At 38.2% G+C, this 22,974-nt stretch overlaps 1 protein-coding gene across 1 annotated transcript in view; it reads left to right on the top strand.

Annotated features, from left to right (window-relative positions):
* The window catches only part of RAB8B (RAB8B, member RAS oncogene family), a 62,731-nt gene extending 41,588 nt beyond the window's left edge, over positions 1–21,143 (top strand). Inside the window, exons 2-8 of the mRNA XM_055320133.1 lie at positions 5,834–5,894; positions 8,612–8,672; positions 10,516–10,593; positions 11,506–11,595; positions 12,788–12,853; positions 15,898–15,948; positions 16,751–21,143. Coding sequence (XP_055176108.1) covers positions 5,834–5,894; positions 8,612–8,672; positions 10,516–10,593; positions 11,506–11,595; positions 12,788–12,853; positions 15,898–15,948; positions 16,751–16,843 — 500 coding nt within the window. The 3' untranslated portion in view covers positions 16,844–21,143. The remainder of the gene's footprint in view (positions 1–5,833; positions 5,895–8,611; positions 8,673–10,515; positions 10,594–11,505; positions 11,596–12,787; positions 12,854–15,897; positions 15,949–16,750) is intronic.
* The last annotated feature ends 1,831 nt before the right edge of the window (positions 21,144–22,974 follow it).

Genomic DNA, 22,974 nt, shown 5'->3' with positions numbered 1-22,974 from the left:
CACCAGGGGCTCACAGGCCCTCTGTATATTGAACTACGTGGGAGTGAGGTAGTGTCTGCTTTCTCCCCCCACCCTGCCCTTGACTCACTCCCACTAAATGTTTTAAATTGCCTTTCCTCTAAATCTGGTTTCGTTTTTCTACTGTCATGAGTGTCTTCAGATGTCATTTCTTTCAAATAACTACTTATTGCTTCTTAAAAATTAGGAAAAGTTTCAGGCATACAAAAGTGTACCTAATATAAAACAGTCTCACATCCAGGTACCACCACTCAGTTTTAGAAATAATATATGATAGAATTGAAGTCCCCCTGAACCTCTCGTTAATCACCTCTTCTATTTCTTTTCAGAGGTAGCAGCTATACTGATTTTGTTTTTTTTTTTTTTTGGGGGGGGGTTGTTTGTTGTTTTTTCTTAAGATTTTATTTATTTATTCATGAGAGACACAGAGAGAAGGCAGAGACACAGGCAGAGGGAGAAGCAGGCTCCCTCATGGGGAGCCCAATGTGGGACTCGATCCCGGAACTCCAGGATCATGCCCTGGGCCAAAGGCAGACAGACGCTCAACCATTGAGCCACGCAGGTGTCCCTGTACTGATTTTGTTAATAGTCCTCCTGGATGTTTTTATACTTTAATTTCACATGGATGTATATGTAAATGATACATACCATGGTTTTTGGTATTTTTGAAATTCTATAGGAATGGTTTGAGTCTGAGAAATTTCTGCAGTTGGCTTTTTTCAGTTCATATTATGTTCTTAGATGCCCGCATGTTGATAAATGTGACTCCTGTTCACTGCTCCTGGAATCCCCTGTGTACCAAGGTACTCTCCGACTCAGGGATGTTCCCTTTGTTGCTAGTGATTTGCTGTGGACTCTTAAAGAGCAGGCCTCTCCCAGGGAGACATGGACATCTGTACACGCCTCTTTGGAAGGCCTGATCTTTAAATGCCAGGTTTGATTTTTGACCCCCTTTGAGTCTTTGTGAAACTGGTTAAGTTGCTGTATCAGCCTGGGCCTCAGTTTTCTTAGGCACACAGGGAGGACCGAACTAATAAACCTTCTCTGAGGTTCTTTCCAAGCGTAGAATTCTGTGATTGCTTTCCAGCTTGCTTCTCTGCCTCCTTATAGTGCATAATGTATATTGGTTATGAGCTACTGTTTAGCGTGAGAATCAGTTCGGAAAAAGAGTGTGTGTGTGTGTGTGTGTGTGTGTGTGTATTTAAATTCAAAATGAAAATGACTTGGAGTCCCTTGGGAATGTTTTCTTACAATGTAGGTTTCCTATTTTATTGACTAGATAAATATTAATGACAAAACTGGCTCTACTTTAAAGCCCTTAAAATGTTAATATTGGGGCATATTCCAGTAAACATGGAAGCAGTGATGGAGTCTTCTCTCCTGAGCATAGATGTTGGGCTGTGTTGCCAGCTGGGCAGGCTGCATGAAGCCTGGTGGCTGATGGATTGCTCATGAGTTGGGATGACTCAGGGTCGTCATTTTGAACATGAGGTATTATGTGCTGCCAAGAAATGATGCTTTCTAAACGACTATTGAAATATGAAGAGCTTTTTTTTTTTTAACCCCAAGCATAATGCCCTTCAGAAGCTGTGTTTTTGAGATTGTTTAGTCCTTTTAAATTAAAAAAAAAAAAAGTTCCTCCCTTCTTGCCAGAATGAGCTGTGGTTCTTGTTGCTGTTGATATGATAGCCCCCTCCTTCTTTGCAATCTCTGATCATCTGAGGCTAGGGCACAGGCCAGAGCTTTGGAGCTATAGTCTCAGGGACTCTTAGGCAGTGAAGTTCGTGGTTTAGTGCAAAGATATTGTGGCAACTACCTGGGTTGCTCATTATTTTTATTATTTATTTATTTATTTATTTATTTATTTATTTATTTATTTTTTACTTCATACTTTCTGTTTGTGGCTAACCACTAGATGAAGTAGTAGAGTTATCACCAACCTAGTAACATACATGTTAGGGTAGTAGTGATAGCTGTTATGATTTGTCCATTTCATATAGCTATGAATATAAAATTTTACTAATTGATAGATTGGAGTATTTTTCCAACAGACTCTATGACTGATTCAACAGCTTTTCTACTCTCTCCTATTTTTAGCAGTCCTATGGGTCAGGGAAGTGACCCAGCTCAAGGGATGGGTCTTGATTAATCTAAATTTAGGGATGAGTTTAGATTAATCCAATCTTGGTGACTGCCCATGGCTGTGATTGGTTCCAAAACTCAGCATTAGGTCCTAGGACATGACATTCTCATAGTTACAATTCTAGAAATGAAACATGAAGGAAAGGTTGCTGGAGGCCCTGGGGAAACATTTCCTCACTTTGAAGTGAGAGGTGCAGGAAGATGATATCTTTTCTTCTCAGTATTGTTGTTGTGGTCAGGAACCGTTATCGGTCAGGGGATGAATTTGATAGTCCCAAAAGGGCAGAGCCAAAGGAGGTACAGAGAAATGAGCCGGAACTACTGGATTGAGCCATCCCTGAACCTCAGCTCACCACTGGGCCTATTCTATGAGTCAACAAATTACCGTAAGCTAGTTTGATTTGAAGTTTCTATTATTTGCAGCAGAAAGCATCCTAATTGATATAATTACATTACTATATTATAACTGTTGTTCTAATTCTGGAGTAGTCTCAGGAAGTTATCTTTTCTTTAAATTTTAAAGTAAATTTTAATCCAAGGCGCCTGGGTGGCTCAGTCGGTTAAGCGTCTACTTCTCAGGTCATGATCCCGGGGTCCTGGAATTGAGCCCCACATTGATTGGGCAGCAGGCTCCTTGCTCAGCAGGGAGCCTGCTTCTCCCTATCCCTGACCTGGCACTCCCCCTGCTTGCTCACTCGCTCTCTCTGTCAAATAAATAAATAGTTTTGGTTTTTTTTTAAGTGAATGTTAATCCACCATGTGGTCTACTGATGTTATTGTTAAACTAATTAATGTAAAGATCTTGATTTTCGTATTGTAGTAGATTTCTTAGCAGGCTTACTATTGTCACTATAGTATACTAAAAACACTTTGAACTTAAAAGGTGTTCTTAGTTCTCCCCACACCTAGTAGAATGTAACCTTTACTTACTTACCTAAGAGTATTTAACTTTTTATTATCTACCGTATACGTGTTTCTCTATGCAGTCTAACTAGCAAAGAGAGGATGGACGGACCCCTTACTTAATTTGAGAGCAATTCAGAGTAATATGTTAACAAAACCAAATAGCACAGGAAGAAACCAGGACTTGCCATGTCAGGGATGGACATAGCCAAGTTGAGAGCTGAGAGAGAGGCCTGGGGAGGACCCATGGGTAGAGTGAAGTCCTCAGGGAAGCTGGCAGAGCCAGGTGAGCCAGGAGGCCATGCACATGCAGAGAGGAGGAGGTGTGGGGCCAAGCAGGGAGGTGTGTGGTGGCCCTTGGAGAGAGGCCCTGAGGGTGACTGTCAGGAGAGCAGTGCCTCTGAGAGGCTGTATTGCCAGGCAAAGGAAGTTGGACCCACAGCTTCTTAAGTATCCCGGTGCCATTACCACAGAGATTGTGAACAGTTATTCTGGCAGTGGCGTGCAGGGAAGTTAGACCAGGGAAAGATGTTGGCACAGAGTCCTGGGAAGCTGTTACCACAATTCATGCATCAAGTGATTAAGAGCTGCAGGATAATAGCATCTGAATATGTAATATCTTACATTTATGTGGAATTTCAGAGTTCCCAAACCACGTTTAAACACGTTATTTAATTTATCTAATTAGGTCCCCCTCCTTTTTTTTTAATGGATGAGGATACAGAGGTTCAGTGCAGTTAAGCAACCTCCCAAAAGTTGTCAATGACAGAACCCAATCTACAGTCTAGGTCTTTTGAGTTTCAGGTCCAGTGCTTTTTGATAATAATATAAATGGCATCTTTCATTTTTATTTTTTATTTTTTAAAAATATTTTATATATTTATTCATGAGAGACACACACACACACACACACACACAGGCAGAGGGAGAAGTAGGCTCCATGCAGGGAGCCCGATGCAGGACTCGATCCTGGGACCCCAGGATCACGCCCTGGACTGAAGGCAGGCGCTAAACCGTTGGGCCACCCAGGGATCCCCCCATTTTCCATTTTTATGAAATTTAGGTTGTACTGTTTTGTCTATCAGCTGGCTCCTGACAGCAGTGTAAACAAAAGCTAAATACCACAGCTCCCAACTCTTCTAAACATTGAAAACCTCTGAATAGTGAAAAGATGGTTAAGTATCACAGATAATGGTAGAACTTCCTCAAATTACAGAAAGGTAACCCTTCTAACAAATACAAAAAAACAAGAGGCTGGGTCCGTAGAAAATTTCCTAAATGTTTTTAAATGAATGAAGAGTGTCTGAGACTTTAGGGAGCCTCCAAGTGGCAGCTTTTATGGGTGATATCAATATTTATATGTGGAAACCTTGTAGTAACATAGCTGTTGAAGGCTTTTCTCCCCCACCCCAGCCCCCCAAGAACTGCATTTAGTGTTGTTTAAGTCAGTTTAGCGGATATGTAATTGACATATTTTCTTGAAATGTCCTGGAAACCACTTTTAAGGGGCTCTGGACAGAATACAAAAGAATAGAAAAAAAAAATCTAAAAGCTGAATAGCCAGATGATAAGGATTTAGCAAATTGCGTCCAGTTGTATTCATTAACTTGTCTCTTCAGAGAGTAGCAGCTTATTGTTGATAAGTGATAGAGCGTTCTGATGTTTGTCAAGGATTTTGTGATTCTTTGTATTGAAATTGCTAAGCGAGTTTTGAACTACCATAGTTGGGGGAAAGCAAGTGAGGGAGGGTTGGACTTTTGACCCCCAAATGACTTTCACATGGTTCCTGGCAGGCCTGCTTGTGTGCTACTTACAAGTTAGAATCACCTATTTTAAAATTAGCAGTGCACAGGTCCCACCCTTGACCAACTAAGTTAGAATCTCCGAAATTGGGGAAAGGAGCAGACCTAGTCATAAGTAGTTTTTTAAAGTTCTCCAGATAATTTTAAAGTTCAGCCATGGCTAAAAACTATTCTAGCTATTTCAGCTCCAGCCAGTCAGATGCAAGAAACGTTTATTAAAATGTACAAAAGAGGGACGCCTGGGTGGCTCAGTGGTTGAGCGTCTGCCTTAGGCCCAGGGCGTGATCCTGGAGTTCTGGGATTTAGTCCCACATCGGGCTCCTGCAAGGAGTCTGCTTCTCCCTCTGCCTTTGTCTTTGCCTCTCTCTGGGTCTCTCATGAATAAATAAATAAAATCTTAAAAAATATGTTTAAAAAAATAAATGTACAAAAGATACTTGCTGGCTGTATAAAATAAATACGTAGATTTTCCCATTCTTGAGCTGAAATAGGCAGGTTTGGGGGCTTGAGGTTTGTTTTTTTCCTTAGCCAGTTGCAGATCCTAAAGAACACATGGAAGGAGATGCAGGAAGACATTGTAAAGAGGTCCCACGGCGATTTTTAGGGAAGGATGGGGCAGGAAAGGGGGTAGGAATCATTGTTTATATGTATTTCAGGAAGCAGAAAATATGGCATGTTCTCAGTCTATCTAAATTATGTAACTTTGAGGGATGTGATCCATTTGTATCAAAATAATGAAGCATATAATACATTGCATTTAACATGTGTGGGAATTCTTTGCAGAGTAATTAGCATTCCTTTCTTCAGCCTGTATTCAGAGGAAACATACCATTCACACCCTCTCTGTGTTCACATTTTCCAGTGCGTTGGAGAGCTTTTTTTTTCAATAGAAATCTTTGTCCTTTTCCTAATAAGACTTGGATTATATTTGGAGAAATTTAGTATTTCTTTCTTTCTTCTTCTGGCAGGAATTGATTTTAAAATCAGGACGATAGAACTAGATGGAAAGAAAATTAAGCTTCAGATATGGTAAGTAAAAAATAAAAATAAAAAATTATATACAAAGTTTCTACCTTAATCAGGAATTGAAAGTGGGAATTAAAATGTGAATTGTGGTGAGTTAGAGGTAACTTATGATAAATAAAACATCTATTCCTTATCCGAACCAAGGGGAAGTGGGTAACTATTCAAAGGTATCTCCACCAAGAACGGGAAGGTAAGGAATGATCTTACAGCTGAGAGAGATCTGAGACCTCATTCTTCCCAAACCCTAATTTTGTAGGGAAGGAAACCAAAATCTCAAGAGTGCATGCACTTTTTCATTGTAGTTGTTGCAGCTTTGAAATCAGATAAGGCAAGAGTAGTCAAGTGGTAGGAACCCTGAATGGGTTCTTCTATGGAAGTACAAATCTAGGTTCTAGGTTCTACCCCTGAACTGAGGGCTTGGGCCAATTGCTTCCCTTCTTAGGGCCTGTTTTTCCTCATTGGTAAATTGGTTGGTTAGCCTGAAGACATCTAAGTTCCCCTCCACATCTGACACTTTATATTTTCATGTTTCTTCTCTTTAAATAAAAAAATGGGGGTCCCTGAGTAGCTCAGCGGTTTAGCGCCTGCCTTCAGCCCGGGGTGTGATCCTGGGGTCCTGGGATCGAGTCCCACAACAGACTCCCTGTATGGAGCCTGCTTCTCCCTCTGTCTGTGTCTCTGCCTCTCTCTCTGTCTGTCTCTCATGAACAAATAAATAAAATAAAATAAAAAATGAGGACCACTGAACTGATCCAGTGTGTAATGATGACAGCAATAGACAAAGCTTAGAAATTTAGAGCAGCATAGATTAAGAAGCAGACAGGGCAAAATAGTAAAGTAATTTATATCAGCTTTTTCCTTAGGCTCTCTTTCTTCTTTGAATCTCAGAACTAGGCTAGAACTAGAGCATGATATTGAAATCCACTAGTCCTTCTTTTACAGAGGAAGAACTTAGGACTTAGAGTGGTTAAGTCCATCGGAGAGCATCTGTCTGGATCAATGATAAAGCTGGGATAATGACCCAAATATGGAGCATTGTGTCAGCTTCATATATTAGCCTCGTATAGTGGTTCCCAGTATATTAGTTGGAAAACATGGTGAAGGTTACCATAGGTTTCCCTTTGCATCTATTGATATTCAGTAAGAGGCCAGATACTTTAAAGATACTAAAAAAATTTTTTAAGGAGAACCAAAGAGAATTTCTGACTGTGCTGAACAGTCCTGAGCATAGCACCAAGAAGCATTTCTAGGAGCCTGTGGGCAGTCAGCTAGCAGTCAGCTAATTAGAACTTAATATAACATCATAGCACTATTTATCAACACTCTCAACAGCAATAGACTCCATTCAGTTTTCACGGCCTACATTTAGTATGGCAGGGTTTTTCCTCCATCCTTACTGCAGAGCTGGTTCTAAATCAAGTAGTATGTTAGACCAAAATAGTTGGTTGGCTCAAAGTTACTTGGCTTCTGTTTTCCCCATGATGTTGTTTGCCATATACCAAACTCCGGTGCCCTGGGTATCTAATCCTGACCAGTGAGAGAATGACAAGATAAGATGAATACTGTCTGTGGTGGGAAGCCTGGCCCTGTCCTAAGCAGCTGAGACCTAAGATGCTTGAGGGTATTCAAGGTTCTGAGCTATTTAGTGGTTTAGTGGTAGGCCATAGCCCACCTGAGCCTGTTACCTCTTCTGCAGAATGAGGATGGGGGTCCTACCACTATACTGGGCTGTGATGGGCATCACGTGAGCACAGATGAAAGTATTTTGTGAGGTATAGATGAATGTTAAGGTATTTATTAATGTTTTTGATTTGTTATATTTCCCTTGGGCCTCCATCTCTTGTTTGGGTTGGTATGCATCAGAATTATAGTATATTTCCACAAATGCCTCTCTCTCCCCTGCAATTAAATTGTACAATTTAGTTTGCCTTAGTAGCACAGGGAGTGGTTGTGCGTGGCAAATTTAGAAATACTGATTTTCCCAGATACCAAAGAAATTTGACTCCCTTTAGAGGGATTGTTTCAATCAACGTAATGAGAAATTTCTGAATTTTTCCGAATGTATTTTAAGAGAATGCCATCAGCCAAAAAGCAAGAATACATGAAAGCTTATGTAATTTTGAGGTGGTATTCATATTTTAAAATCTTTGGAAACATTGTCAACCATTATGTGTGAAACTCCAGGCTCCCATTTAATCCCAGGCTCTATAACTGAAAAAGTTCTTGAGGAGATCCATTTGAGTGTGCTCTGCTGAGCAGAATTTACACAGTAGTAAGTCCAGCCCAAATGCTTGCTTTGTACAAAAATCAGACTTTCAGTCAAGAGAGCAAAATGCTTTAATCATTAGGCATTTATAAAAAGAATTATAACTACCTACAGGGATCCAAGAATTTAGAACTATTCTCTATTCTCTCCCACGTGTGTTTGACTAATAGAACATGCCAATTCCTAGCAGGGCCATGTATTTTCCTGTTGCTGCTTTTATCATGAAGGTCCAGGTTTCCCACCAGAGTCATTGTGAGCTCCTGACAGGCCCCTGTGGCCACCTCCGCCTCCAGCTCACAGATACACAGCAGGCTCTCCTGGTGTCCCATTCCCCTTTCCCTTGAAACCACTGCTTTTGTGAGCAGACCAGAATTTTATCCACAGCTTAAGATTTCTCTTCAGTGATGCTGGTGATAACTTTTAAAACCACTCTCTCCTTTGTTTCAAATTTTAGGGACACAGCAGGTCAGGAAAGATTTCGAACCATTACAACAGCATACTATAGAGGAGCCATGGTGAGTGTGTTTAAGGGTTTTATAACTCTTCAAGTGAAAGTAAAACATGAATATTCATTTGTCAAGTTCATATGATCCAAGCTAGAGTCTGGTACAATGGGGGAGATAGGTTTTGGGATATGGAAACAAGACATTTAAAGGCTTTTTTTTTTTTTTTTTAATGTTCTTTGTTTAGTAACTGCATGTTTTGCCATTGGTCTTCATAATATTAATCAGGTAATTAACTTGTAGATGTTTTGGAACTCCTGCATATGTTCTGAGCGATTGTATATTTTTGCGAAAGCTGGGAGACCAGTTAAAGACAATGACAGTAATTCAGGTAAAGGCTAATAGATGAGAATATGAATAAGGCCATGCATGAGAGTTGGAGGGTCAGAATCGGGCGATATTGTGGTTGTCAGGCCTACAGGACTTAGTGACTCCCTGGCTATGAGGAGGTAACTCCCAGGGGTCTGCTTGGTCTGGCTGGCAGGGTTCTATTGCCCTTTAACAAAACAAGAATACAAAGAGGAAGACAAGACTTAGAGGGGACAAAGACAAGCTTGTGTTTTACTCAGTTGAATTTTGGTGACCACACGGGACATTTGGGGGCTGCTATCCGGTCATTGGTCTTCAAAGCACATCTGACCCTGTCTATCTCTTTCATTTCATCATGTGCCCTTCTCCGTCGGATCTGTGCACTCTTACCAAGCTGACTTTCTTTCACTCAGTCCAGTGAGTTCTGGGCCATTCTGGTCAGCAGGATACTCACATTTCTGTTGTGTGTTGGTACGGTGGCTTTCCCTTTCACCCCAGCCTCAATTCCATTGCCCAGTTCAAGTCTGCTCAGACCTCAGGTCTTGGCTTTACTGTCATTTTCTCAGGGAAGGCTTCCCTGACCACCCCATCCCCTCAACCAGATTAGATCGGCATTTGTACTCAGAACTCCCTATACTTCTTTATAGTAGTTGTCAATGTTATAACAAATTGAATAATTATTGGTTTATTGTTTTCTTTGCTAGCCGTCTATGAGAGAGGAAGGGGCTTTGTCTGTCTTCTTCACTGCGAGTAGCACAACGTATAGTATAAGGCACATAGTACGTGCTCACTAAATACTTGTTGAGTGGATAGACAGGTACATCTAGTACTTAACACAGGAGTGTGGTCTAGTGATAACAGATTTTGGAATAGTTAGCATACAAGTGTCAGTTGATATATTTAGAAGATAAACCTTTTAGAAATAGAAGATATGATGGCCTTTAAAAATATGATGACAATGCCTTTCCTTAAACCTGTATAACAAATGTATTATAAAAAAAGTATTATATTTTAAGTGTCTATGATTTATGTAGACAGTGACACTTTGAACAGCCCATATAAGAAATAATTTTTTTAAGTAAAAAAAGAAATAATTTTAAAGCAGTATGGATCTGATCTTAGTACAGGAGTAAGAAACAAGACATTTCTACTTGCAATAAACAGGTACACAACAGAAGTGATTATCTCTTTCTCTCATCACTATCTCTGTTTTAACTTAAACACTCCTTCAACTCTAGTTGGTGCTGATTCTTATCACATGCAGTCAGATATAAAAGGTGTATCACCTTTACCATAATCACTAATTCATTAAAGGTTAACAGTAGAAATGTTTACAGACTATTTATTTACATGGTGTGATAGTGGAAGAATTTATTTATTTATTTTTCCTTCTTTGTACTTTAAAATTTTTATTACAAATCGCTTTTAATTAAAAAGATAAAATAAAGGACAAACAAAAGGTTTCTGGAGGGTAGGAGTACACCGACATTATATTCTATAACTTTAAGATATATGAAATAGTAAATAAATTTTTTTTTCCTTACAGGGAATTATGCTGGTCTATGACATCACAAATGAAAAGTCCTTTGACAATATTAAAAATTGGATAAGAAACATTGAAGAGGTATGTATGGGAGGAGAATGATGATAGTAGAGAGGAGTCCTGCTGGGTGCTTGCTAAGGGCTCCTTCTGTCTCTGGAAGCGGCAGCTGAGCTGCTGAGAAGTAGGGCATGGGCAGGTCAGGCCCTCATGTTCTGAGGAGCACCACAAACAAAGTGATCTCTGGTGCTGCCAGTCCGACCACTGTCAGACGGGGAGGTACAGAGAGAGGAGCAGTTTCACAGAATTTTAAACTTGGGCCAGATCTTGAAAATACTTTAATACAAGTCCCTAGGTTACACATGAGAAAACTGAGGCCAGAAAGAAGGGACTTGTGCTCCTATAGCTTTAGCATCTGACTCCCAGAAAAATATCTCTTTATTCTAGCAACTTATCATTTTTCCTTTCTAAAATTTTCTCCATCGTAGATATTTGAAATTTGTTTTAATTCCAGGTTGATTGGTATTAAGATTTTTTTTTTATGTCTTTGACATTACAGAAAGAAATCTGACTTTAAAGTCATTTTGTACACATTTATATTAACTTACATGATTTAATATTTTGTGTAGTTCAGAATCCAGAATACTTTCTCCATTGGCTCACTCAGTACTATTTTCTTTTCTTCTTTGTCCCAAACTAATATTTGGAAGTTTTGTTGTTGGATAACCATAGATTTTATTTCTGTTTGTTCATGTACAAAAAAAAGGCCTGAAAATGGCTGCAAGCCTTTGGGGGAAAAGTTTGCATAGGCTCTTTGCTGTAGCTTTTCCCTCCTCCCATCTTTTAAATTTTTCTCTGCATCAGGCCTTGTGTTGAGCAAAAGATTATTTGTCTTATTATTAAATTTATGGATGTTTCTGACAGGTTAGGATTTGTTTATTGAATAACTGTGTTTTGCTCAGGCTGTTTTTATAACATACGATTTTCTCCTTGCAGCATGCCTCTTCAGATGTTGAAAGAATGATCCTGGGTAACAAATGTGATATGAATGACAAAAGACAAGTGTCAAAAGAAAGAGGAGAGAAGGTAAATTTGAACCGAATGCATGAAGATTGGAATCTATTCACACGAAGCATTTATTTCCTTAGTATTACTTAATTATTGATTTCAGTGTGAAAATTATCTGTATTTTAATCCTTTAAAAAAACAACAAAGAGATGTAATCCATACTTGAATGGTATGAATTAGTATTCAAGATCCAGCTCCATATACTGTGTAGTCATGACTCATTCCTGAAGAATTTGCTGTTTTCTGGGAGATACAAACTGCTCCTTTTTCAAATTCCTGCAGCTTTAGAGTTCAGGCTCTTTTCTTCCACATCTGTGTGAAAATGTCCAGTTTTAAAGATCAAGTAAATCATTCTCTTCAAATAAAAGTAATAAGATAGGAGAAATTTAAACAGTAATCATTTCCAATTCATTATTTTTTTCCTAAGAATATTTTACTCCATATTAGATTTAGGTCATTATGGATAAACTACTTTAAGTTACCAAACTGTGGGTGTCATTTATAGGCATTTCTCTATTTTGTTATCCTGAAAAATAGCAAGAGTGTATTACATGTACATATTTACTTCCATGACATTTTTCTAAATTAGCTTAGAGGCTTCAGTTTTTAAATCTTGGAATTTTGCTTTAGCCTTTTTTTAGTGATACATGCAATATATATTTTGTTTTTAAATCTGTCTGCAAAGTTTTTTCCTTTAAGAACATTCATTTAATCTTGTTATTTTAAATGAACTGGGAGCTTTTTGGAGTAGATAGAAATAGAAACTAAATAAAAACAAAAAGCAGTGCGTGCTCAGTATTTAAAGCTTTCATTCTTTTATGTACCAATTTATTAAAAAATAATAAGTCAGTATAGTAACCACTGGAGAGTTGTACTTTGGGTCCAGGTAAAAGGGATCAGTGAAATCCCCAATTAATGATAAGAGCGGGTATGTGTCTCATGGTTTTTCTTGTAAATATATTAGAGAGCTAAAGTATAATAGAAAAAAAGAATTACTTAAGTTATGTTTTGAGTTGAAGTGCTGCCATTTTATTTATGATGATTAAGTGAGATGTCTACATTTCAAACATAGAAAGCAAAGAAATTGTGGACCACAAGAGTTCTACACTAGATCCTCTACCTTTGAGACTTTGAACAACCTAGAAGATGGAAATGCTTTTTATATACTGAAGTAACTTGAATGGAATTTAAATGTCTGTTTGCCTTTCAGTTAGCAATTGACTATGGGATTAAATTCTTGGAGACAAGTGCAAAATCCAGTACAAACGTAGAAGAGGTAAGAAGGAAACTTTCCATGATTTATTATGTGGTAGCATTAGAGCTTAGGTCTCTGTGTTCAAGTGGTTCTCCAAGACTTGTCATTTTCTTAGTGAATGCCTTCTGTGAGCTCCACCTCCATTTTGTGAACTTTTATGCTTCTGACTTTTATTGTGGACCCAGGTTGTTGAATTTCTAGCACCCAGCTCCCACATGGGCTATAGGAGTTTGCTCAGTTAAGATTCACTGAACAGAAGGTAGAAGGTCCTTCAAGTTCAGCTTTGACCTTTGTTGGGGAAGCCAGAAATCCTGTACTTGCCGACCAAGCACTGTGTTCTGCTTATTTATCATGGTTCATGTCATCCTTTAGTAACCTATAGCAGGAGAATCTTAATTACTTTCATGTCTGTACTCTCTCAGGAGAGAAACTGATTATTTAACAGATTCCCTTAGATTAAGCATGACAAATTGTAACACAACAGCCGTTAGTAGAAATAAGCATGTTTATCAGAGATTAGTTTTTTTTTTTAAAGATTTTATTCATTTATTCATGAAAGACAGAGAGAGAGGCAGAAACATAGGCAGAGGGAGAAGCAGGCTCCCCACAGGGAGCCCGATGTGGGACTCGATCCCAGGACTAGGATCCCTGAGCCGAAGGCAAGAGCTCAACCGCTGAGCCACTCAGGCATCCCTATCAGAGATTAGTTTTAATACATTTTCAGTAAGTGAACTGTTAAAGACAACCAAATCATACAGAGTCTTCTAAGAATAGATTTTCTTTACAAAGGGCAGAATTGTTGATAATATTTTCTTTCTTTAAAACATTTTATAGGGGTGCCTGTGTAGCTCAGTCAGTTAAGCGTCTGCCTTTGGCTCAGGTCATGACCCCAGGATACTGGGATCGAGCCCTGTATCAGGCTCTCTGCTCAGGGGAGAGCCTGCTTCTCCCTCTCCCTCTGCCTGCTGCTCACCCTGCTTGTGCACACACATGCTCTCTTTCTATCAAATAAAATCTTAAAAAATATATTTTAAACTGGTCGTAAAAATGATACATGTGTGTTAATACATATAATTCAATAAACTGTAATATTAATGGTTTTGTAGACATTCAATTTCTTAGGTTACTCACCATTTACCATAACATTATGGCTAAAAAATCGAGATTTAAATTACTTTATTGGCTAGGGCACACTGATCCGAACTTTTTCTTTGTTTTCAGTAACTAATACTAATTTTTCAGGTTGGCTAATGGATGTTAGGAAACAGGAAGCTTCTGTTGATTTATTTACACAAGCATAGATAAGCAGAAAAATACTTCCTCCTGCTTACCACAAAAGGATTTCCTTCCGTCAGAAAGAGGGGAGCCTCTTAAGTAGAAGTAGGAGAAAATTTTTTCACTGAGATGGCCTAGATCAGGTTGTTCTCACAAAGTGAACTCCATACCCTGGCTTGATGGAGCAGGCTTAGTCTCTGTGGCTGTACCCTGATCACAATCTGTGGCTTACAGAGAGCTTTGAGTTATGGAAGTACAGAGCGGGGAGGTGCCCAAGCTGCTTATTTTGACCAGGTATTCGACAGAAATTAGGACTTTTCCCAGAGCTTTATTTTAGTGTAGTTAGCTTTTCATAAAAACTGGGATCAGCTTCTTTAGAAATTTAGAATCAGAGGTGACCAGTGTGACAGTAGAACATTGATAATAAGTGATAATAGTGGTTATCATTGTTTCTGTTCGACTTGATTGGACATAATCTTTCTGCTGAACATCTTTGGGGGCATCAGGAGTGGTTGGGGACAAAGAGACTGACAGTTATGGGTTTAGCATGGGGACAACTGAAGATTCTTTAAGAGTCTTGGCTCTGTAGAGGTCGCTTGCCTGGCACACTCAGTGGAGCATGCAACTCTTGATCTTGGGGTTGTGAGTTCAAGCCCCACACTGGGTGTAGAGATTACTTAAAAATAAAATCTTTTTTAAAAATGTCTTGGCTCTGTAGAAACAAAGTAGAGATGGTAGGTTTAAAAAAATGTTTGGTCTGGGTCAAGAGGCACTAGGCACAAAATGTCACTGAGATTAATCAGATTTGTCCTATTTGAACTGATTTCCACAGTGAGGAATTTAGCTGAGCTAAGACAGAAGATGATATAATTCTCAGATACAAGAATGAAAACAATTTGAAAGAGAGGAGATTGGGGATAAAAGAGATTTTTGTGAAAATGGATTCTAAAACTCTAGAGTAGTATATAATTATTCATTCAATTATTGAACAGAGATATTCAGCATCTCGAAAACAAGGCACTGTGCCCTGCTTTGAGGACCTGGGGTGACTGAGAGCCTCTGCCCCCCTACCCTCAACCCTGGTGCTTTTGGTGTACTGAGGAAGCCACCTATGACTCAACAAATATCACATTAGGAACCTGTGCTATATATAATGTGCAGAAAATATTTGATGACTGAATGAATGTCAGTTTTTTTTTTTTTAATTTTTAGTTTATTTATTTTAGAGAAAGAAAGAGCACGGATGTATGAGCAGGGGGAGGAGCAGAGGGAAGAGAGGGAGAGGGAGATAATCTCCAGCAGACTCCAGAGCCTGACTCTGGGCTCAGTCCCACAATCCCAAGATCAAGGCCTGATCTGAAACCAAGGATCAGATGCTCAACTGACTGAGCCACCCAGACGCCCCATGACTGACAGTTTTGTGATATCATTGAAAAATAAGATACAGTATTCACATGTGTACTGTGATTAATGTTCTGTTCTTTCTTAATTAAAAAGTATCAAATGTGGGCAGCCCGGGTGGCTCAGTGGTTTTGCACTGCCTTTGACATAGGGGGTGATCCTAGAGACCCTGGATCGAGTCCCGCGTTGGGCTCCTTCATGGAGCCTGCTTCTCCCTCTGCCTGTGTCTCTGCCTCTCTCTCTTTCTCTCTGGGTCTCTCATGAATAAATAAATAAAATTTTAAAAAAAGGTATCAAATGTCTTATAATGAAATAATGAAAAAATTCTACATTTCTACTTAAGACTATATTATAAATATTTATTAATACAATTTTTGGTTTACCTTTAGGCATTTTTTACACTTGCACGAGATATAATGACAAAACTCAACAGAAAAATGGTTTGTATCACTTATAATTTTTATTTGCATTATGCTATTTGTTAAATTTGTTCTCTTATTTTTGCTGTTTATTTATTTGATCAATAGGATAGGCCTGATGATAATATATTCACACTGACTCATTTCTTTCCTGACCCATATTCACCTGGTTGAAGCTTGATTCTTATTTCTATTTCTTCAAGTTTCTTTTAAACTGCAGCTGCTTCTGTTTTTTCATCTGACTCTTTAGGTGGTCTTTAATAGAATTTTGAGCAGAGTAATTAAATTAATAATGACATGAAATGATCTAGCTTGGTTTTCATGTGACAGATATTTGTATCTATATATGAATATGATCTTAAAGTTGCTAAAGTTCACTTAAATTAGAAATGATGTCAGTGACGAATCATTAGGACCACCTTGAAAGTTTGTTTTCATCAGAATCCTGAATATAATTGTATACCTTACATTAGCAACTCTTTTTACCTCTGGCAAGAGTTTTGCCTATATCTGTATCTTAACATTGTTTCCATCATTAGCCTTGAAACTTAACACTCCATTGGCTGTAATTTCTCTGAACTGGAAATAGGAGCTTCCCATCTAATGTATTATTAATATAAAAGATGCTATCCTAAAAATATTTTTCTCATCTTAATCCACTTCCAAAGATACTGACAACATCAAAGCCTGATGAGTTCCCTTTCTAATAAAATACTCTGGAATACACATTTGTGGTGTGGTTTGATGCTTGTATGTTTTAAATAATTGAAATCAAACCACGAAACTTTTATTTCCTTGGTAACTTTATGTTCCCTTTTTTTAGAATGACAGCAATTCATCAGGTTCAGGTGGACCAGTGAAAATAACAGAGAACCGATCAAAGAAGACCAGTTTCTTCCGTTGTTCACTACTTTGATGAACTCTTTCTGAGAGACTGCAGCACACCTAAAGGACCCTTTCCTGCTTCTCTGAAAGCACAGGTCAGCCAGCCTCAGAATCACACCACCTGGCTGCTGCTGAGAGCACCACTGAACCTAGACTTCCCGACACAGAATGCCACATGGTTTCCAGCCTTCTAGAAGGTCTATCAAGATAACAGGCTCCTTTTTTCAAACATGGAAGCAATGAAGTGGAGACATGCGCAGGACTTAACTTGTTTCTTCTTTGGTTTGTCCCAGAAAGCTGCTATCTTTTCTTTTTCACTTTGCACATCAGTGTTAGTCTGTCCCTGCTACAGCACAGTCTCAGACTTGGATTTGCACACTTTTGCCTCCTGAAGTTCCAGACAAATTTGTGCACTTGGGAATGTTTGAAAAAAGTAAAACATTTAAAGCAGAGGTTAATTTACTAAAATTAAAAGATGTTTGGTCTGGTTCATGTGGCCAAATGTTATTGCATTGACAGAATTTTTTAAGGGCTCTAATTTGTGATTTCCTTAAATAAGAATCATTGAATTCTGATCAAATTGATCTTAAAAATGTCCATCTATTCATCAGAGGCCACAATTCCTTTATTTCTTCAGGTAGTTTAGAGTTTTGCTTCATTCCTGACCTTTTTGCCAGAGAGTTTGGGTAGCTGACTAAGTCACTTTTTCATTGGCTACCTCTATCTAATCAATAGAAGCTACATTTGGAAATTACCTTAATCTCACTTTTCCTGGGGTATTTACTATTTTTTCCTCTGTTTGACCAATTGTAACCACTCAGTTATCAAAAACATAATGTATTTGAACATTGTTGTCCGTTTCTGATTGTGAACTTCTTGTGCTGATATTTTACATAGGCAGAGAGATGTACTATTTAGGTTTTATTTTAGCATCTTATTGTGGTTCTGTTATATGGGCATCGTAATATATGCAATATATTTTTTCTTAAGTTCACTCTTTAGCTTGCCGGTTTCATTTGTAATACCCAATTCCTACTGTGATCCCTATCTGCAAAAGTTAAGTATTAGATTTAGACTTTTTTTGTAGAAAATTTAACCTATAGGGAGAGAGAGACTAACTTGTTGATATAAATTTAATAGAGATAACTCTTAGTAATGGTGAACAGAATGATTTTTTATTGTTTTTATTTGGGCTTTTTTTTTTTTTTTTAAACAAAGGTAATTAGACCTAGTGCAGCCTCTAGGAAAAGTCTTGCCTTTTCGTTAGAGAAAATATGAGCAAGGTTTCCATTTTAAAACAGCTGTTTTTGAATGTGTAGAACCCAGTTCCATCTGTTCAGGTTCATTGTTATAGAACTCGGTCCAGTCATTTGGGCCAAAGCCAACCAAAAGCTTAGCTGCCTTTCTCGCCCGACACTGGTACTAGTATACCTTTTGTAGATGAAACCTTCACATAAGGAAAAAAATGGTATTTAGTGTTAACTTGTGTGCCAAATTCAGATCATCTTGTCGTTGTTGTTATTCTAGCCTTTCAGCGTCTTAATACAGAAGGGAGTGATGAATAGGTGATTAGGGAAATGAATCCTGTCAATAATTACTCTTCCTCTAGGCCTTTTGTGTTTCATGAAGGTTACTATCATACCATCATGCTTGATAGTTTAGAGGGGAGATGAAAATGGAAATGGATTGTTTGTTACCACAGAGCATCGTGCTTCAGATTAAGACGTAGCATTAGAATGCTTGGACCAGTCAAACCTTTACTACTTGTTTGAAAACTTCTGTACAGCTTAGCGGCGGCAGATAGACCAGAGCTAGTTTTGATGGATACACTAAACTTAATGTTGACAAATTTCAGCCTTCTTGATTCTTTTGTTTTGTTTTTTCTATTTACCTATAGGCTTAAAGGCACCTGTTGGTATCACAGTATAATCAGTAGTTGCTTGGTTGGAAGTTGATTGTACATCTACCATTTTAAAATTAGATGCATTTTTAGAAAGGAAAAGTAATCTTAGAAACATCTTGTATTTACTAATTTTCTGAAAAAGATCCAAGCAGTTGAGCTTTCTGAACGGTAACGAAGTACTTTGTAAAAGGCAAGTGCTAGGACACCATGAATGAATGTAATCCTCCTAGTAATTTACCTCTGACTATTTGGTGTCTTAACACTTTGATTTATATCTCAGGGGTTGTCTGCAAACCAAAACTGACATATTCTGTGGTTAGCTTTTTTTCTTTCTTTCTTTCTTTTTTGTTAAACACAGTGCTTTGCTTTTGTTTCATTCCTTCTCTCTTCTTTTGTCTTACGTGGGTTAATAATTAGTCTCCATGAAATTCCCTTTGAAAGAGCCTGTAAAAGTTAGAAGAGTCTAAAAGTGCTCTTTGAAGTAGCAGCAACTTGGGGGGATAAGCTCTGTTATATAGAAATAAATCGTCCTTGCTATTTTCTTACATTTAGCTTTGCTAAATTGTATATAATTTGAGCTAAGACCATAGGAAATTCACTTTCTGCATGGTAAAATGACCCAATAAATATTCCACTTTGCTTAATAATGTACATAGAGTGCATTATTTTTTCTATTGGTAGATGAATTTAGTGACAGATAACTGTCTGTTCCCTGCTGAAACTGAAGAAATCTAGTTTTGTGTGAACATGTTTGTGGTCTAATGGATAAGGTACATGAAGACTTTTGCAGCAGTATTAGTGGTTCGGTGGCTGCACTTTATTATCAGTGTGCTAATTTTTGACAATGATTGGACTAGACCTTTTCAAATAGAGTCTGAGGATATCAGACACTGAAAATGTGCTGTAACTCAGTAGCATGTAAACCAGTTGACTGTAAAACGTTTCACTGGGAATTTATTTTAGCTATGTTTTACTTCATACAGATTATGAGAAAATAATCCACCTGTGCATTGGTTAGGAGATGCCACAGGGTTTCTTACTATTTACATGAACATTTTGTGCAGTCTTTGTTATAAATGTTCAGAAGACTATACTCTTTACTTTGAAGGACTATTTTTTAATTATACCTCATTTAGCTAACTAGTATTCTAATACCTGGTAGAAAACTGGTGAGCCAGCCTTTAAGCATCCAACACCGTTTAGATTACATGTTTTGTTTTGGACTAAAGACATCATTGGAAAAGGTAGGAGATAGTTTACTCTAGAATAGAACATACATGTCATATCCACTAGTGCAAAAAAAGGTATGATCTCCCTGTCTCCATTAAGAAATTTAGCTGTGCAATATAGATGAACATTTGCAGAAATTTCTAAGTAAGAGATTATAACTCCATTTTACAGATTCTGAATGCTGAGAATCTGTATTAAGACTTATAAACTTTTTCCTGTGAACAGTAAGTGATGCATTTAAGCAGACTTTTTTTTTCTAATTCATGACTTAGATTTCTTTATAAATTTAGTACTTAATCTTTAAAGATGAGCTTCTAAGCTTCAAATTTTAAAACAGCATTTCATTATGTTGGTTTACTTATCTCAGATTTTAAGCACTCATTTCTGCTGTCAGGGTTTTTAGAATTTTTCTTTTAACAGAAAGGACATTCCTTTTTCCCTTCTTGTTATATCCAAAGAAGGGAGGGAAATGGAATGTCTAAAAATGAAGTTCCTTGTCCTAGAGGGACCTAGAGGGATAGGATATGCTAATAAAATTTTAAATCCCGGCACAATTTTACAGAGAATCAGTCTTTTTTTTAGACTAATAAAATTAATGGGAGTCCTGTTTAGGATGAAAAAATTCTAAATGACTGAACTTTACAGAAGTGAAAATTAGCAAATTAGTTTAAACTAGTTTAAACATCCCCATTAGTTTAGGGGTGTTTTCAAATTTTACTTCATTTTTTGAAATGCTTGTGCCATATGCAGTTACATTTCTTATTGCCAAGAACTAATAGAACTTCTTGTTTCATTTTCTTACCTTTTTAAAAATGTGAATTTATTATAATTCATTCCTATGGCCTTACAGATGGGTTTTATTTTGTTTGTTTGCAGCTGACACTGAAGTTCCTTTAGTGCAACATGCCATAAACTATTTGACTAAAATCATGCCCCTAATGAGAAATACCTAGTTTTTCCATAGATTATCCTTCTGTGTATGTTTCAGCATATTTTATTTTTGCTTCAACAGCTTAATGTGAAAAGCTCCTGCAGATAAAGTGAACCTGTCATGTGGTTAATCTTGTTTAAGCCAATTCATTAACTGTATACTGATACTGATGCTGTGGTTTTGTTTTTTTTTTTAATGGATTTTATTCCAGGTGAACTTTTTTTTACAATAATGTTCGTCTAAAATAAAAACTACGTAATGAAAATACTCATGACTCTGAAATGGATTCCACATTTTAAAAATGTATCTTCAAATTTGCTCTGTGTGATTCAAACCCTGGTAGGCTTGAGATATTTTAGCAAACTTACCTGAGTTGTTTAAAGACTCAGAAAAATGGCCAGATCTCCTGCAAATACACAGAGGTGATTCTGTTACAGAGCTGCATCCTTAAAGTAATCATCCTTCCCTTCTTAGTCCTTGCAAGTTTAGTTTCTGTTGCTTGGTTTTGACTTTCAGATGCCACAGACTGAGGCCCCAGCCCTGTCACTGTTTTTTTTTTTTTTTTTTTGAAGATGTTATTTATTTATTAGAGACACATGCAGGAGCCTGCTTCTCCGTCTCCTTGTGTCTCTGCCTCTCGCCCTGTCACTGTTCTAACACTATGCACATTCCCAATCCTAGCCTTCTGCATTCATCCCCACTGCCATTTTGAACCTCACTGTTCTTAAGCTTCCCACTTCTCTCCCTTTACTCTTGGTAGACAGGTCTTTCACCTCCTGCCTCTCAGAGAAAAGCATCAGTCAAAACAAAGGTCCTTAGCCACCTCTTTCTCCCTCACCTACTGCCTACCATGGGTTGGCGCCCAATGCCTCATTCATCTTCACTCCTTCCTTTTGGAGCAGAAGCATCCCTTCTCTTCTGTGCCTTTCCCACCACTCCCTCTTCTCTGGACTCATCCTCCCACCTCTGCCCATCAGAGGACTCGCAGCTTTCTCTTCCACCTTCACACTCTTACCATGTGTTATGTGTTACTCCTGTTCGCTCTGCATCTAAGCAGCAGTAACCCTCCAGCTGTTGGCCTTGTGTCTCTCTCACCCATTGCCCTTTTTCCTATTCTTGTTGTAGCTAAGCTTCTCCAAAGAGTTGCCTACAGTTACCATCTTCACTTTTTCATTTTTCATTTATTCCTCAGCCTAATCCAGTTTAATTTGCACCTGGGTCACTTCACTGACATTGGCCTTACTGTGGCCTAGTGGCTAAAGTGGCAATTTTCAGTTCTTATCTCTTGGTTAACCTCTTGGCGGCATTTGACCGGGTATCTCTTCTTCCCAGAAATGTTCTCTTAGCTTCTGTGACAGTATTCTCCTGATTCTCCACTTTTCCAAAAATAATTTCATCCTTTTTAATGGCTCTGAAATGCTCTTAACTTCTGTGATCGGCTGAATAGTGGCCCCAAGGATGTTCATGCCCTAATCCCTGGAAGCCATGAATGTTACTCTGCATAGCAAAAGGGACTTTACAGATTTGGTCTAATAATTAAGGCCCTTGAAGTGGAGGATTGTCCTGGATTATCCCAGCAGAGGACATGTAATCCCAAGGGTTTATGGGAGAGAAACAGGACGTATTGGAATCAGAAGGAAACTGTGGTGACAAAGAGGGAGAAAAGGTGTGATCATGTAGGCGGGTGAGCCAAGGAATGTGGATAGCCTCTGGGATCTGGAGAAAGGAAGGTAAGAAATTCTTTCCTAAAGTCTCCAGAAGGAACCAGCCTGACTTTGACACCTTCGCTTTAGACTGTAAAACTCATTTCATAATTCTGCCCTCCAGAACTCTAAGAACTTAAATTTGTGTTGCTTTAGGCCACTAAATTTGTGATTATTTGTTACAGCAACAATAGGAAACTAATAGGGCTTTCAAGTTTGTATCTCTAGCCCCAGCCTCTGCAGACAGGCAGACTTCCAAGTTGATCTGCCTATTAGACATCTCCCCTGGGATCTGCTACAGGTACATCAAACATGTCTAAACTCAAACTCCACTCTCCATCCTTCCCCTCCCCAGCACTTCCCACCAACAACCCTTAAACCCGGAGGAGAAAGTT

The sequence above is a fragment of the Nyctereutes procyonoides genome, unplaced genomic scaffold (assembly GCF_905146905.1).
Source record: "Nyctereutes procyonoides isolate TBG_1078 unplaced genomic scaffold, NYPRO_anot_genome, whole genome shotgun sequence".
Classification (NCBI taxonomy): domain Eukaryota; kingdom Metazoa; phylum Chordata; class Mammalia; order Carnivora; family Canidae; genus Nyctereutes; species Nyctereutes procyonoides.
This window is presented reverse-complemented; position numbering and strand designations above follow the sequence as displayed.